The 18,251-nt window shown below is 39.0% G+C and overlaps 1 protein-coding gene and 1 long non-coding RNA gene across 6 annotated transcripts in view; one reads left to right on the forward strand and one right to left on the reverse strand.

Moving 5' to 3' along the window:
• The first annotated feature begins 6,651 nt into the window (after positions 1 to 6,651).
• Positions 6,652 to 11,204, forward strand: LOC135217902 (uncharacterized). Of its 2 annotated transcripts, XR_010315225.1 has the most exons (5): positions 6,652 to 6,704; positions 6,813 to 6,947; positions 7,156 to 7,235; positions 10,086 to 10,286; positions 10,418 to 11,204. It is a non-coding gene; the product is annotated as an uncharacterized LOC135217902 (long non-coding RNA). The 2 variants fall into 2 exon arrangements; XR_010315224.1 differs by lacking the exon at positions 6,652 to 6,704 and having other exon boundaries at positions 6,759 to 6,947.
• Positions 11,205 to 14,750: 3,546 nt separating this feature from the next.
• The window catches only part of LOC135218502 (protein white-like), a 147,961-nt gene continuing 144,460 nt past the window's right edge, over positions 14,751 to 18,251 (reverse strand). For all 4 annotated transcript variants that reach the window (XM_064254857.1, XM_064254858.1, XM_064254859.1 and 1 more), the window contains 4 exons: positions 17,412 to 17,543; positions 16,672 to 16,900; positions 16,444 to 16,549; positions 14,751 to 16,273 (listed from right to left, as the gene is read on the reverse strand). In XM_064254857.1, the coding sequence (XP_064110927.1) occupies positions 16,000 to 16,273; positions 16,444 to 16,549; positions 16,672 to 16,900; positions 17,412 to 17,543 (741 nt within the window). In that variant the 3' untranslated portion in view covers positions 14,751 to 15,999. The remainder of the gene's footprint in view (positions 16,274 to 16,443; positions 16,550 to 16,671; positions 16,901 to 17,411; positions 17,544 to 18,251) is intronic.

Consider the following 18,251-nt stretch of genomic DNA (forward strand, 5'->3'; position numbering starts at 1 on the left):
CTGCCGGGAGTCCTGCCCCCCGGCCTCCCCGCCAGGAGTCCACCTCTCCTGCCTACCCAGCTGGCTTGCCCACTGGGAGTCCCACCCTCCTGGCTGCTGAGCCAGACTCCCCACTGGGAGTCCTGCCCCTCGGCTGCCCAACCAGCCTCCCTGCCAGGAGTCCTGTCCCCAAGTCTACTCAACTGGCCTCCCTACTAGGAGTCCTGCCCCCCTAACTGGTCTTCCACTGGGAATCAGGACCCCCACCCCTGGCTGCCGCCCAACCTGCTGTGAGTCCCCCCCCCACCCCGTGCTTCCCAGCTGGCCTCCCGTCCAGGAGTCCCGCCCACTGGCTGCCCAACCGGCCTCCCTGCCGGATGTACACCCCAACTCGGTTACCCAAACGGTATTCCCACCATCCCAGGCCCCCAGCTGCCCAACTGGCCTCCCCATCAAACCAAAAGCAAGAAAGAAAGGGAGAGAGAGAGAGAGCTTTTTGTGGAGATGCTTCTATCTACTTAACACCTCTGCTTAACTTAAGGTCTGGAATATGCCACTGAATCCTGTGATTGCTCCTGGGGCTCCTAAGAATTCTATGGTTTTCCTAGGGTTCGAGGATTCCAGTGACTTTCTTTGAGTTTTGTGGAATCCTGTCATTTTCTTGGGGCTTCGAGGAATCAATAAAATGCTAAGAAAACATTTTGTTTTTATTACCGTACAAGTTCAATTACCCTGAAGAATTACCAAAGCAAAATTATTTCAAAGCAAACATAAAATTTCCATACGACATCAAACTTTCTCTTCAATTTACATGATCTGATCCGGCTTCGTGAGGCCAGAACAGACTTCATCCTGCTAATCCCTGAAGATGGACAGCTGCTTCTGCAGTTTAGAGTTGTCCTCCTCCAGGCGTCTGTATTTCTCTTGGAGATTCTTTAGGTCCTTAAGCAATTACTCCTTCGCTCCTCTCAGCTTTCAATTCTCTTGTTCAGTTACCTGCTGTTCTCTCTGGAACTGGACGGTGTCTCCCAAGGCCGCAACTCTCGTTCGAACTGAACGAGAGAATTGCGGCCTTGCGAGACACCATCCAGTTCCAGAGAGAACAGCAGGTGAACTTGGACAGGATAAAGCTTCGGTTGTAGTAGAGACTCGACAACTATGAAGAGATGCACAAGCCTCACCAGTGAATAGGCCGCTACAACAAACAAAATGACTATTCCTGCGTTAGATCTCTTTCCGTATTTCGCAGATCATCTGGACCACAACGTCCCAACAACAGCTGCTGCCAATGCCAGGTAAGGCCATATTTTCTTCAAACTGGAATCCTTATCTGAAGTATGTTACGTGATTTTCTCTCCTCTCTCTCCATTTTTCATTGATTTTCTATATTTCACGAGAGATATTTTGATTTGTCAAAATATTTCAGGAAAGATTGTGAAAAATTTGAATAATATCTTCTGATTCGTAGTCCTATGAATTACTGAAATCTCATCCTTCCCCGAAGATCGAGGACGGGGACTCTTCATTTGTTCCTTCATTTGCGCTATAGGCTTTGCAGTGACAAGTGTATTCTTAGAGTGTTAAGGAATAGGTTTGAGAGAGAGAGAGAGAGATTGTATTTTAGCGTAGAAAAACAGTGTATTGGTATATTTACATATGATAGTGCATATGAAATCACTCCGTTTGGAATAGGAAATCTAATATTTGTACCATTACTTTATTTGCCGTGTATAATGCCTTCAATTGAGGCTTTTTAATGTGATTCTGTCCCATATATATATCAATATATATATATTTATATATATATATAGATCATATATATTATTTATATAATATCCCAGCCACAGACAGGTCACCTTTTAGAATCAAAAAGATAGATGCAGCTCTACTCAAACCTGAAAGGGAACATCGAAACGCACCGCTCATGACAACAACAGCCCTGACGAAAGCATGTCGCGCATGCGCGTGAACGCTCGTGATGTTGCAACAGTTCAAAGAAAATAAATTTCTACTGTTGTTAATGATAATGTTTTTCAGGATCACCAACCGTCGCCAGGATTTTTTTGTTTCTTTTTTAAATATTGCGTATTCAGGAAGTTACAATTTTCCCGTTAAAGGAAATAGTTTTGCCCACAGCTATGAGTAAAAATAGATCAACGTGAAATGATGGGAATAGTGCGTATTTTATAATTTCCTTACTTGTTTATCTGTTTATTTATTAATTTGTTTATTCTATCTGTTCTAATAACTGATCTCTTCTTTCTGTGTTATCTGTCATCTTCTGTTGCTTTCGAATGAACACCATGTTCTTTGCAAGTTTGAATTTCAATTTAGTGGCTCCTGTGGGTTTGTTCCATATGAACAGGGTTCAGCTTCTGAAGTCTAATAATAATAATAATAATAATAATAATAATAATAATAATAATAATAATAATAATAATAATAATAATAATATTTGAAAAGAAACCCACAAAATTACTGTGTATAACCTGTTTACTTATAAGTATTTACATTTTATTTGACTCAACACTCGTGTACTTTTAGTCCCTATCTGTGGCCATTTTTCAGCAGAAGACTGCTGGGCCTTGACCCAGGTTGACAACCTACATATCTCTTGAAAAAGGGCTACAGATAGAGCCTGAAAGTACTCGAGTGTTGAGTAAAATAAATTGTAAATACTTATAAGTAAACACGTTACCCACAGTAATCTTGTAGGTTTCATTTTCAATCTTTAGAAGACAACTGAAAGAAGTTTTTTTTGGTTAATAATAATAATAAATCCCATAACAAGCGAATGTCCGGCTCTTGCACAGATCCAGTGCGGGAAACAGAGTGGACTATTAATTATTTACGTTTAGCTTATTTGATAGGCGACACAGAAGCATTTAAGCAAAACAACATAAATCACAATCACTTTACAAATGGATGCGCTCATACGTTCTATAGAAACTAAACTTATACATTTAAATAGATTTCCTAATAGGAATAAGAGCAAACTGCCGAGTGTGTTATGCATGACTTATAAAAGGAAATTAAATGACAGGTGATTACTTAATACACCTAAGAGCACTTCAATTTACAGAACTGTGTTCTTGACGATTTCTCTCTCTCTCTCTCTCTCTCTCTCTCTCTCTCTCTCTCTCTCTCTCTCTCTCTCTCCAGATAACCCTAATATGATATTTTGGCTATGGCAAATAATGAAAAGAATGGAGAAGATAAAAATCAAATTCGCAGTACAAAGTTTAGTATGATAATGGTAAACATATTTAAGTAGAATAGATTTTACCAGACGATGCCGAATTTAACATGCATCAAGAAAATCTGCATTTCGTTTGCTTTACCAAATCCTAAATTAGCGTTTCATTATGTTAGTATTATGTATATAATTATATAATTTTTGAAGCACTACATCTACCTACTGTATAAATCAACACTGAATCTATCGAAACATTAGAAATGTGTGGAATGATTATCGTTGCATGTGTCATACAGGAGTGGACAAAATATCAATGAGATATCATCATTATCGTATGTTATACCAGGCTTCTTCTAGTACCCATTTCAACTGGGAACTTGGGAAGAGCAAAGAACGGCCACTCTGAGTTCACTCTGGTGGTGGCGAGAGGACAGTTAAGATAATGACAAGGTATATTCTATATACCTTGGATAATGAATGACCAGAGCGTGTCGGCGGACTTTTGGACTTGTCTGTACTTCAAAAACCAGAAGGCGCTAACCTTACAGTGCAAATAACAGAACCACACAGTAAAAAAAAATTATAAAAAAAAGGGGGCGGGGGATGGAAATCAGGGGTACAAATAGTAATGGGCTATGACAAGAACAATGGAATAAAGGGAGCTTGAGTGTTAAATGAGGGAACCCGTAGTGTGATACTTAAAGACTCAAGTATCTGAAGTTTTTGTTGGTTCTGTGGTTGGCCAATAACTTTAAAATGAAATCACTGTAGTTTATGTGAGTTTTGCACCTGGGGACATGATTTCTTATACCGGAAAACTCTGGACTGGACAATCGGCATCCAATTCTATAACTCACCCCTTTATGAGAGTCGGCTCTGACCCTGAGAAGCCGTTGGTAGATCAGACATTTGCTCTCAGATTGCATCTGGGACAAGTATATTCATAAACAACACCAGACAACATCAAACACATCCTGTCGATATCTAATGACCTTGTCTGAAGGCCAGATGCCCATATCTAGCACACGTTCGAAAGCTAAATCTCTATGTAAAGAAAGAAGGTTTGTTTGTTTGTTTGTATGGTGTTTTAACGTTGCATGGAACCAGCGATTATTCAGCAACGGGACCAACGGCTTTACGTGACTTCCGACCCACGTCGAGAGTGAACTTCTATCACCAGAAATACACATCTCTCACTCCTCAGTGGAATGGCCGAAAATCGAACTAGCGGTCACCGAGGTGGGACGCCAACACCATACCAGCCACGCCACTGAGGCGCTGAACGAAGATTTGAATTTGTGTGAGAACAAACAGGGTTTAAATGCAATTATATTTTTGGTACTTGCATTGACAGCCTTAGGTAGGCAGACTGTTGGTTGCTGCACTTTGCCATCAACCTTTGACTTACCTTTAATATCAATGTGAGAAGATGTAACATTGGCCACCTTGGTACTCTGAATCTTATTATGACCTACAGGCTTCATTTTATGATATTAGTCTTGTTCTCTACAATATTCAAGTGAACCTAAAGCATATTTAAGACCTTCAGATATCTGTGACCTGATTAGATCAAAGGTATATTTTGGAACAAGCAGTCTGTTACTTTTAAAGTATAATTTCTCAGTTAAGATACCAGTACTAATCATAAAGGGCGCTGACTGGTTAATATTTACATCATTATTCTTCATTCCCAACAACAGCTGATATGAAAGCCAGAAATACGAAATTCTTTATAATTATTTTTAGGATTATGTAAAGGACTAACTTACTTGAGTAAAAGTCTAGACAGATAACTAGGAATGTCATTAGTCCCTTCCAACATTTTCTAACCACATCATAATTCAAGCTCGTAACACTTATATCTTCAACAACATTCTGGTCATTACTTGCTGAGCTACCTCTCAAGTTACTAAAATTCATAACATTTATTTAAAATGTCTGTCTGCTGATGGACAAGATTGGAATAAAAATTTCCAAAAGGCCTTTCCTGGTAAACACCTTCAATGATAGGGACTTTAATTGTTGGAAGCTTTGGAATGGGCAATAGAGAGTTACTTGGAGTAGAGGCCTAGGTGTGGTAAAACTATCAATCTGATCTCAAACACACGAACAGATTTTCTAACATTAGGCTTGCTCTTACAGATAGCCAAATACTCCTGCATCTTTACATTCCGCCGACCTGATATGGGATTTTTATACGTAGACCATTTGCCTTCGTAGAGATCTAAAGCCTTCTGTTATATCACGAGGACAGCAACTGAATACCTCTAGTGATGACTGCGCCTGTGCAGTAACAGTGTCTGACTCCTCTGAAATTTCCTTCAAGTTCTCATATTGGTCTTGTAGATGACCTGGGCCAAATGAGAATAAGACATTTTTGTCTCCTAGAGTCACGTATTCTATTGCAAAGTAATTGTGCACACCAAAATCAGGACTCAACCTTATAATGAAATATTCCCTCGCGATGGAAACACAGAACTCTGAAGAAAGGCAAAAGTGCTGTAAACTGACTCCCACAAAAATCACAAACGAAGGTGGGATCCAAGTGCTTGATAGTACCTGGGGATTTACCTTGCATGACAGATGTTATTAATGAAATCTCAGCATAACAGTGGCTCAGCTGACAGCAGCTAAGTATTATGGCCTATGAGACTTGTTGGAAGCCCTTTTGTATTAGTGTTTATATATATATATATATATATATATATATATATATATATATAATATAATATATATATATATGATATATATGCACACATATGTTTGTATACATATACGCTTAAAAAATCACAGTAGATGCACGTGACTTCATTATATAAGTGAATACCACAGGAAAATGATATGCAGAAGGTCATTGCCAAGCATCTTTTGTTTATTCAGGTATCGTCATACACACACGCACACACACATATATAAAAAATAAGTAGAAATGATATTTATAAATGCCCAAAACGGGGACTGCCAATGCTTTCTTAAAGGAGGCAGTTAACTCCTAAAGCTCTGAGATAACACAACAGCCTCTTATTGAAATGTATCCAGATATAGGTACACATACACTTGTGTGCGCGCTTGTATATATATATATATATATATATATATATATATATATATATATATATATATATATATCCACGCTAATCATAAGTTATTTTATCGAAGTGATGAAAAGAAATACGCAACAGGCTTAGGCTACAAATGATTTCGTGAGCCCTTAAAGAAATTACGAGTTACGTTTGGGAAATTCTATTTAACGTGTGCTGTATTTTAATTTTAAACTTCCATCCATGAAAGACAAGTTAAAGAAGAGAGTAGAAAATAATAATAATACTGCAAAATTAGCTATTTCAAGGATGTCCATAGATCGTATTCGGTTATGTTCCAAGAAGCGAGACACTTCTAAGGTTTTAGAGTCCTTGGCAATGACAACATCGTTCGAGTTCGGAGTGACGGACTGCACCATCGTGACCGGGCCCGGTATCAACCTGCCATTTGAATCTTCGGACTTTCTACAGCAACATCGTTCTGGGCGGTAGACGTTCAACAGGAGTTTGCACTTTGCTAAGTAATTTTTTTTTTTTTTTTTTTTTTTTTTTTTTTTGCTCATGAGTACCGTATTCAGTTCCTCTACTTACCACAGTGTAATCGATTCTGTTGTGAAGTATTTATGAAAAACCAGTTTATCACGCGACTACACTATAGGTGGCGATTGACATTTCCATCAATTGTTGTCACTTCGTTGGTCAAGATATATAAAACGCCTGGCTTCTGCAAGGTAACTCTGGAAATAAACTATTTTGATGCTAATCTTGTATATTTGATTTGAGAATTTTCGAATCTTGCTGCGTGTTTACTCTTATAAATCTGTGGCAGCCGTTAGTTATTTCTGTAGGCGTTTACCTGTAATCTGACGTAAGTCATCGCCCAAAATGTACAAGATTTAGTTAAGTTACGCACGGCTCTAAAGCTTTTGTCTTTTCCAGGATGTTTTTGGCACAATTCGACTTCGAATTCCTTTTCTAATTGTAAAGTTTCGCGCATAAAAGCTGGTCTTGAACAACTGGTAAGTTTTTTATATTTTTTTTTTCCTGCCTAGTTTAGTTTAAACTAATTTATTTTAAGTGTTTGTAATTTACCTTTAATTTGCCATATTTACTTTAATTTTTGTAGTAAATTTACATGTGATGTTCTTGAACAATTTTTATGTACAGTTCTTTAACAACTTATCCTCCACCCCTTTAGGGGCGGCGCCCCTGGAGGGGTGGGGGAGCCCCCATGTTCTGCATAGTAGGTCGTATTGACCTACTATGCAGGTTCTTGGGTGGTTTTGGGCACTACTAAGTGTTTAAATGTGCTTAGTTACCTCCAACTCGGTTTGCAGCTGCAGCAGAAGCTCCCAAAGCTTTTGAGGAAACTAAGAATATTTGCCCTCAAACGGCCATTTTCATTATTAGTATTTTAGCTTTATGAAAAGGGGTTAAATTTGTGGTTAGGCAAAGTTTTGGCCAATATTTATCTAGGTTTTGCTTGAATTTAAATGTTTCAGCATAAAGTTGGCGTTAGACTTAAAGGATTTTCAGAGGATGGGAACTTGCTATTTCCTTTCTTGCAACAGAAAATTTATGGTTATTGGGGTGATTTACGATAATAGGGCTTGCTTATTTACAATAGCTAGTCTCATGATAATCCTCAAAACCGTGCAAAAATTTCCCCAGATTGATTGTCCAGAATAATGTTTGGACTTCTGCTGTTAAGTGGATTTAGTTTTATGAAATTTGTCATAACTCGTAGCTAGGAACTTTCAGCTCCTGTTAACGGACAGGATTAAAGCAATTTTTTGTTCAGTTGAAAGTGTGGAAATAAGTCTGTGGATATTTTTTGCAAAGAATAATTATATCTTTGAGTTGGGTCTAGTAAAGTTGTCAAGCATGTTGGTTAGTTTTGATATTAGGTTACTCATAGCATAAGCAGTGTAACTATGATTCTGTCTAACATTGTATGATACTCGATGAACACTGGCGATGAGCTTGCTACTCTATGAACGCAATGGGTTTTACTCGATGAACACAAGCAATGAGTTTCGGTGCAGGGTTTTTCCGCTATGAAGCGCGAGTTTTTCCGCTATGAAGCGCGAGTTTTTCCGCTATGAAGCGCCGAGTTTTTCCGCTATGAACGCGAGTTTTTTCCGCTATGAAGCGCGGAGTTGTCCGCTATGAAAGCGCGAGTTTTTCCGCTATGAAGCGCGAGTTTTTCCGCTATGAAGCGCGAGTTTTTCCGCTATGAACACAACAGTGGCATGATTGGTTTGGTCTTGGCCGGCCACCTCGGTGGTCGCGAGTTCGATTCTCGGCAATTCCATTGAAGGGTCACGTAAAGCCGCTGGTTCCGTTGCTAAATAACCACTGGTTCCATCCAACGTACAAAATACCAAAATACAAAATTTAATTCTATATGAACACAAGCAATGAGTTTGTTATCAGTGTTAAAATGTGTACGCAAGCAATGTTTCTCTACGCTCACAAGCAATGAGTGTAACTCATTAACACTGGCAATAACTTTTTGATACTGGTGCACAAGCAATGAGTTTGGAAGCAAGAAGTTTGTTACCCACGAATACTGGCAATAGTTTTGTGATGCCATCCATGAATGTGGGCAATAATTTTGATTTTTCATGAACCCTGTCAAATGCATGTTAGGCTATCCGTGAACACAGTATAGGGCATTATCGGTTCAGTGATTCTGATGCTGTTCATGATCACAAGGCGCTGAGATTTTCATACTATCCTTGAGTAAGGGCAGAGAGTTGTGTGGATGTTCATAAAATTAGCGGGAATAGTTTAGTTTCCTTGAGTGCGTTGTAGAACTGTAGTCGAATAGTCAAGAGTTTGGGATGCTATCCATAAGGCTTGTTTCCAATGGTATCCATCAATAAGGTAGTGTGAAATACGCATTAACATACTAGACAGAGGAGAAATTATTTTAAAGTTAGTGAATGCAGTGGATGGTGCCAATTAGTGAATACGATGTTGTGGCAAAACGGAATTATGATGTGGCCATATCCTTCCTTACGAGCTCGCATTACGCAACTAATCTGCTTATACTCGTTTTTTTTTTTTTTTCAATCTGTCCATCCGCCTGTGGTGTTTTTGTATGGTGTAACTGCGTCCCGGGCTTAAGATAGTGACATTCAACGATTATAATATCCTATTTCGAATATTAACGATGTAATTCGCATACAGTAAATTATTAAAGCACTTTTCAGTTGTAAATGTACACCCAGATATCCTTTTATTTACCTAAAACTTACACATAGCGTAACTATATATCTAAAGCCCGGGGCGCAGTGTTACCATACAAAAACACCACAGGCGGATGGACAGATGAAAAAAAAACTGTATAGTTTTAAAGTAGTTTCTTTTAATTTACATGATTTCTTGAAAGATGAAAGACATCTTTAAGAATTAGACCTTAATCATATGTGGGTTATCTTAATTTTAATATAGGCAATTTTCATTTTAGTACATTTTCTAAATATTAATATATGAATTTTGAGTGGTTTCTGCGTATAATAACTTTTTAAAATTTAAATGGCGCCAGAAGTACATTTTATAAATATTAATATATGAATTTTGAGTGGTTTCTGCGTATAATAACTTTAAAATTTAAATGGCGCCAGAAGCAGCGAAGCATAAAGTATAAATGTTTGCGTACAGCCTTTTATGCATAATTATGGTATAAAATGGTTAAGTTTTTAGTGGGTATTTTTTCATTGATTGAAGAGACTTAATTCATGGTTTCATAATCTAATCCTAGAAGTAAGATATCTTACATATTTCAAGAAAGTTAACGTTCTCATCATTGAGTTGGCGAGTAATTGCCCCGAGAACATTTTCTGGTGCCGTTGTTGTTGCAGGTGAGAACTTGCTGGAGGAACCAGAATTAGAGAGAATGTGCTGACACGGGGCGGATTTGAGAGCCTTTCAGTGTTAGGCTGCTATATCTAGGGATCAATGATGTCTCCAAGATGGGGCAACTGATACCAGGGCAAACTCAAATCGGAAAACTCCTATCTGGGCCATAACTGATTATCTAGGAACTGATATAGAACTGACAGGTATACTAATATTTCCGGTTAAAAGAAATTACTCTTATTGATATAATAGGCAAGCTTGCTTTAGAGGTAATTGTTGACTATCATCCTTTAAATTTCGCTTAATGTTTCACAGCATTTGCTTTTTTTACCAGTGACTGATGTTATTGCTGCTTATGAACTGTCGGCGACGATAGTTTACCACAAGAATTTGTGACGTAATTTGAAGGGACTTCCATAGGACCCGGAAGAGGCGCTGGAAGAAGACTTCTGGCTCAGATATCTCCTGTTGAAATATGGAATATTGAATCCAGAGATCCATATTTCTGAGAAGACTTCAACTGGCATGACAAGAACTAAAATTAACCTTGAAGAATTTCGCAATGCCTTACAAAATTCGGTTTCATGGTAGCATCCGAATATCTGGACATTAATACTCTAAATCTGGAGGCGATTTTGGCGCAGAAAAAAAATTCGGAACGGAGTGAAACTTCAAAAGGAGGTTTACGAGGAGTGCAACCAGCGGCAGATGCTTTTACTTGAATTGTAGGATCCTTGCCAGTAAAGATTGAGTAAATTCTCTCTATATTGAGTCTTCAATGTTTTAAGTTTCCTTGCCCGCCTCCTCCCCCACCCCCCGCCAAAAAGTTTTGTAAATTTTTATTGTTTTAAAAATTACTTTATATCTTATGATTGGTTCTATATATCAGTTGACCGGGCATGAGTTGTCCGAAGTGTGTTTTTCGGGAACGAGCTGTCCTGGTTTGTTTCTCTGGTATGTTAACCTGCTAGGCTTTTATCACTTAATTTCCAAATTGTCCATGCTGCGCTTTTCATTCAAATCCTGATATGTTTGGAGGGTAGGTTCCTCTGATATTCTGTACTCGTAGACTTACCATTTGCTTCTGTATATTTAAAACTAAATAAATAATGGGTCTGTAATTTCAGATCTTTATTACTTCCTCTGTACGTATTTTATAAGGGAGAAGTACGCGGAATCTGGTTTATCATTCCTACAATTAGAGGTTAGTTAAAAAAAAAAAAAAAAAAAAAAAAGTACCAGACTGTTTAACAGTATACACTTGGAAGGCCTATAAAAATTTTTAACTTGATGGAAGTCACCCTCGTTGACTTTAAAGTTCCCATTTGTTCAGCGCTTACTGGAAATGTTGTTTGAGTACTTGGAGTAATGGTTCTGACGAGTCTAATACACTTGGCTAATTTTAGAGATAACTAACTGAACTCTTGACTCCTTGCTAATGAATAATTGTACAGTACCTAGAGTGGCGTTAATTTATTGGGAGCAGAAAATTATGCAAACTTCATCTTACTAGTGAACAATGTGTAATTAGAAGGTAAAACTCATATTAATATTAAATTTGTTCCTGGAGCTAGTACAAAGCAATTATTTACATTATGAAAATTTTATAAGATGGTCTGCTATGCTTGCATGACAGTACAAAGCAATTATTTCCATTATGAAAATTTTATAAGATGGTCTGCTGTGCTTGCATGACAATTGTCTTTTTAGCTACGCGGCTAAATATAAGATTTAACGCAGGTGAAAAGAACAGTTATAGATAAAAAAAAAAAATCAAACTAAAGTTTGCCCTGCTAGAGTAATAAGCGCCTTTTTAACAGGCGGGAATGGAGGTAGTTAGTCTAACTAGTCTGGTTGACCCCCTCGCAGTTTTGAGGTGCAAGAGTTTCTCTTGCCATAAACATTTAATTTTTTTCAATTTTAGTTGAATAGGACCCTTTGTTAATGAATAACCTCATAGGTCCCAGCGCTTTGCTCGTTGCCCGAACTTTATATTGCATGCAATTTAATACGTCGCTTGTGTAGGCAGCGTTATTTTCACAACTACATGAAATGCTCGTAGGGTGGTAGCGCCGTCAATGTGCATTACTTTACTGCAACGTCAACCTTCGAACTCTAGCTACAACCCCTCTCGTGCCTTTTACTCTACCTACATTTTCTTCTTCTGTTTTTTTTTTTTTTTTTTTTTTTTTTTTTACCTCCCCCTCTCCTATCAATAGTTTCATAGCATGGCTGCGAGGTATTTTTTTCGTTACGCTTTTCAAACCTTTCTACTCTGTTTCCCCTTTCGGCCCTGAATGACCTTGTAGGTCCAGCGCTTGGCCTCAGGCTTAAATGCTATATTCATTCTATCCATGAAACCAAATTAAAAGACTTAATAATTCTCAGGACTGGTTGTTGAGGATATGAACTATTACGGTACTATCAGTTTGGTAGGTTTATGAATTTGACACCGAATGGGAGATAAATGAGCAAAATAGTCTTAACTTGGTAATCAAAGAAGTTTGGAGGATTTCAGCGTGACTTCCGTTAAATAGGGAATGCTTGCGGATGTTTCATGTGAAAGGACCTTTGTGTCAATGGGTTTCTTTCACTGCTAGCTTATTACGGAAATGAAAATTGTAAACTACTGAGGGAATTTGCAAATGAATGAATGGAATAAAATACAGGTTCCATAATGACTTATTGGTACATAGGCCCCACATTTTACAAATTAATTCTCAATACAGTTTTTAATAAACTGGTTACTCTAGAACAGAAGGGTTGTGGCAAAATGTTAATACCTTTTAAACTAAGTTTAGTTAATTGTTAAGAAACGAATCTAAGAAACTGGTACCAGGCAAGAACAATAAGCTTTATAGTGAAAGAACCCCGTAAGAGTTAGTGCCGTCAGTGGACCTCGCGCCCGGTGCACTGTAGGCATGACTGAAGGTTTTTTGGAGCGTCCTTCGTCCCCTACCTGCAACCCCTTTTGTTCCTTTTACTCTGCCTCCATTCATATTACCTTCCTTCAATCTTGCTATCTACTCTCTCCTGACAATGATTTCAAAGTGCAACAGAGGTGTTTCCCTCCTGTTACACCTTTCAAACCTACCTACTCGTAATTTCCTTTCCAGCGCTGAATAACCTCATAGGTCCCAGTGCTTGGCCTAAATTACTTTTCCAATCCATTCCTATTGTGAAAGTAATTACTCTAAAACTATGGAGGTTACTTACCAGGACGATTGTCCTAGTTTATTTGAAAAAAACAAACGTCACTGAGGGTTTCTTGACGAAGACGAATCTCGGAAGCTGCTCAGTCTGTTTTGAGGCAATCTTGCCGTCAATTAAGATTGGTCTGTCTATAAAGACCGATAGATTTGTAAAGGCCTGTCCACACGAGCGGGCCTGATCGGCGTGCTCCGGGGTTGACGGGCAAATTCTGGCGGGCTTACCCGTGAATGTTGTCCACACGGTGAGGCGATGGAGAGGTGGGCGTGCCCGACGATGCCAGTAGGCCCAGTAGTGTGTTCAGTGCGGTACGATAAACATTGTGCCTACTGCTAAGAAGATATTGTGTAGCATGATAATTGCTTTGTGTGTGATGAAAAAGAAGAGAATATGGTGCAAAGAATATCTCAGTAAAAGAAATGTATATGGTTAACGTACGTCTGCCAGGGTCGAAGCTTAAGCCATCGGGCACCACCATGGTTATTTTGCTACAAGACCCATCGGGCAATTTGACAGTTTGCCCGTCAAGTGTGACCGTTAGGCCCCGTCCACACGGTCGAACTTTGGTCGACGAACTTTGTCCGATGTGACGTCAGAAGCAGAGAAACAGCGGGAAAAGTCAGAACTTTACCACAGTTTCTCCACTTCTGACGTCACATCGAACAAAGTTCGTCGAGCAAAGCTCGGCCGTGTGGACGGGGCCTTAGAGGGGAGGTCCGCCGATCAGGCTCGGTCGTGGGGACAGGCCTTAAGGAGCTTCTTCGCAACTGAATGTCTTTGAAGGGAAAAGCCGGAAGGAAAAAAAAAAAAAAAAAAAAAAAAAAAAGGAGTTGAGGAATTAGAATATAGGATTAAGGTCGAACCCCAAGCACTGGGGCCGGTGAGGTTATTCAGCTCCGAAGGGGAAATTGACATCAAGAAGGTATGGAAAATGTAACGTGAGGAGAACCTCGCAGCTGCACTGTGAAACAGTTGTTCAAGAGAGGAGAAACTCTGATGGAAGCAAGACTAAGTATGGTCAGGAAGATATAAGAAAAGATTTTGAATTGGAAATAAGATGGACGAAAGATTGCTTTCTAGGGGAGATCAGCGCTGGTCTAGACAAGGCAGAGAATGTCTCCGGGATCATATATGGCATATGGCTCACTTGGACCTCTAATAAGAATTTCGCGATATAATTGATAGACAAGCAATGGTCATGGTATTGAGTATATTTGGAACAGAAAACAAGCTGCTGATGGCAATTAAAAGCTCTGATAATGGGAGCGAAGGGTGTTAAAATACAAAGGTGGGAGAGCAACAGCTTCGGCACGAAAGTTGGCCCGAGGCAGATGTGCGTCGGACTCCCATATAGTCACAAGTCAGAGATAACAATTCTGGTCATTGTGAATGAACGGTTATGGAACAAGAAAATGAGTTGTGAATGCAGTATGGAACCTATTTTATACAGAAGATAAATGAAAATCGGAAAAAGAGATAATCTTTCTTTATTTCTTTAGTCATCTGAAAGGACTCTTATAAACATGTACATAAACTCTAAATATCTAATTAACTACCATCATATTCAACGAAAGTGTTGAACATATCCGGTGGTTGAAATGCAACTCAGTAAACATTAATAGCACACTTTTGTCTTTCTTTGGCCTCTCGAGGCTGACAAGGCTTGGAAATGATCCCAGGTGGTCAATACCTGGCAATGGCTGCCGAAAAAGAAAAGGAAAATTCAATATAATGAAGAGTGAGGCTCATTTGCATGTCAGTGGAGAAGAGTGGTCTTTGGGGAGGAAATTTAATTTCATAGGCATTTATTGGCTTTTAATTCCCACTTCACAATATAATAATAATAATAATAATAATAATAATAATAAAATAATAATAATAATAATAATAATAATAATAATAATAAGAAACTTTCGCTGTGTCACTTTAAGAGTAAATTTAAAAACCTCCCGTAATGACGGGAGATAAGAGTAATTGAGACAGATGGAAAACTAATCATCACTATTAGATGTTCTTTTTCTCCTCACATGCATAATTTATGGTAAAAAAGAAAGAAAGAAAGAAAAAATTTAGAAATAAAGGTATTAGACGAAAACAGTTTTCCTTTTAGTTTGGGCTGGAAGCTGCGTGGTTGAAATTATTCAATGTTACGATGTTTAATTGATTCGAAAATTTACTGCATTTAATTTAACATTTACCCTTCCATGCAACGTAAAAGCACCATACAAACTAACAAACAAACAATTTAACATATATAAATTAGAAATAGGTTAGGGACATTACTTCAGCTACATTTTTGGAAATTTCAGAAACACGTCAGTCGACTTGATTGCCATTTCAAGGTCTTTTTCCTTGAAGAACTCTGTGAAGTCTTTATTGCCTTGGCATTTGTTGATCGTGTTGAACACAGATTATCAAATGGATTTGAAGTGAACAGCTAGAATATTTATTCAGGCTAAGAAGTTAAGACAGTGTGCACCTTGCTGCGTTTACTAATAAAAAAATTCTTTTTTCTTCGAACTTTTTCTTTTTCTTGGTGATTCACTTTTCAGTGCTGTCACAATAATTTGAAAAGGATGAGAGGAATCTCCGTTCGAAAATATAAAAAAAAATAAGAGGAGAGAGAGGAAGACTTCATAACGTCAGGATTATTATTATTCATGATAAAGGCCGCATTGTCTCCCCGTCTGTTCCGGCATCTTTCTTCTACTTCTGTTTCCTGAAAGTCTTGGCCAAGAGGGCGAAGAAAGCCAGAGTGCGGTAGACAACGATGAGGACCACGAGCATGATGACATTGCCTGTGATGCTTCCGTTCTCGTAGTGGAGGAAGGACAGGACAGCCTGGCCGTTGGGGAAACAAGTCTGGTTCGTGTTGCAGGCGATGGACTTCACCCCCTGCCACTGGTTCAACAGCAACGCTTCGTTTCCGTAAGAGAACCACGACAGGTACTTGAACCAGGTCAGGTACACGGGGGTGGAACTGGAAGGAAATTAAATGATTTAGACATTTGCTACTCACCAATATAGTTTTTTTTCTTTATACGTAGTCAATATTCTTTCTATGGTAATCATTCTGCCTGAAATAGCAACCGCAACCAGTCTATATTGCTACTGTTATTGGCTTTATGGTATTATTATGATGAGACTCACCCGCTGTTTAAGAAGAAGCCACCGAACAGCATGAGCGGGATGATGAACGGCGCCGAGATGGCCAAGGCGACGCTGAGGTTTCTCGCCATGCACGAAATCATGTATCCTGCAAAAGACCGCCAAGCAGACATGGTCACATCAAACTAACAGGCCAGTTTTTGGCTGACGTTGCATTTCAATTGTGAGAGCAACCAACGAGAACCTGCAGAAAGACGACCTGACACTCACCAAAGGAGATGGCACAATTGGCGACGAGCACCACGATCCCAGCGCAGATGAAGAAGTTGACGTAATCGTTGGTGAAGCCGACCATGTGGTAAGCGATGGCGACGAAGGCGAAGGGGTAAATGATGTGGAAGGGCAGCTCGGCCAGCATCTTCGACAGGAAGTAGACGTCGGTGCGATACATGCCGTTGAAATGCTCCCTCATGAAGATGGGCAGTTGGGCGCAGAATGTCTGCAAACAGGGATTCACATTGCTTAGTCTTACTGGATTTCGCTTTGCGGAACAACATCATCATTTTTTTTTTATTAGAAAAAAACATGAATGTAGATTTACAGTTATTTCATAATATTAACATAATTTTACAATAGCAATTTTTCTTCTTACCAAGATTGCACATCTAAGTAGTTATCAGGAAAGTAACAAGTTTTCATCAATATACTATAGAGTATATGTTACAGAACACCAGGCTTTTAATCATTTTTTTAACACCATAATAACTGTACTATTACTTGCAAATTTATGCTGGCTACTCGAAAACAGTAATTAATGTTCTCTTTTGTGGTAATGTTTCGTCATTCTGGAAAGACTCGAGGACATTCAGACAATGAACTAACATCTCGCACCCAGATGACTGATTTGGAAGTCATCATGAAACTCAAGTTCTATTTCAGACATGCGGGTTTATCAGACATCTCAAATTGCAGGACTATGGAGCAAAGAGGACTTCTTTTCTTTCACTTACGCTGACGACACCGAAGACGTTCTGGAAGGTCATGTTGGTCAGGAACAAGAACAGAGCTCCGTTAATGTTGGTGATGCCCTCTTGAGTCAGCGTTTGACCCCAGTAGATCAGGCCTATTAGCACAGCGATAGCCTGAAATAGTGATGAGTAAATCATAACTCTTCGTATTATATTAGTCGTATAAAACATTCTTCTAACAGATAATCAAGTGTATAGTGTACATTGAATCTTTATCTATACACAAAGAGGAAAATTATTTTGGATAAATTATCCATCATTTGCTTCACAAGAAGTCCCTTTCCTAATTCTCATCGTCCCTTCAATAGGCCCAACAAGCCATTTCCTGACTTCAGTATTTCGAAGGCATATAAACATGAAAGAAAAAGCCATATGAAAATTGCGGCTGGATTGACTACTACTGATATTTCAAGTGAGGCGCACCCACTAACATGATTAGTTTCAGCCATTGCATAGAGCCTGAGCCCCGTAGGGGGGTAGTGCTGTCAGTGGACCTCATGCGGTGCACTGTAGGCATTACTTAAGGATCTGTGCAGAGTACCTTCGGCCCCTAGCTGCAACCCCTTTCATTCCTTTTACTGTACCTCCTTTCATATTCTCTTTCTTCATCTTACTTTCCACCCTCTCCTAACACTTGATTCATAGTGCAACTGCTTTGAGGTTTTCCTCCAGTTACACCTTTCAAACATTTTACTGTCCATTTCCATTTCAGCGCTGAATGGCCTCATAGGTCCCAGTGCTTGGCCTTAGGCCTGAATCCTATATTCAACTCAACTCAAAGTGCCTGAGGACGATCAAACGGCACAGAGCCTCAGGGCGATC

Source organism: Macrobrachium nipponense, chromosome 9 (genome assembly GCF_015104395.2).
Source record: "Macrobrachium nipponense isolate FS-2020 chromosome 9, ASM1510439v2, whole genome shotgun sequence".
Classification (NCBI taxonomy): Eukaryota; Metazoa; Arthropoda; class Malacostraca; order Decapoda; family Palaemonidae; genus Macrobrachium; species Macrobrachium nipponense.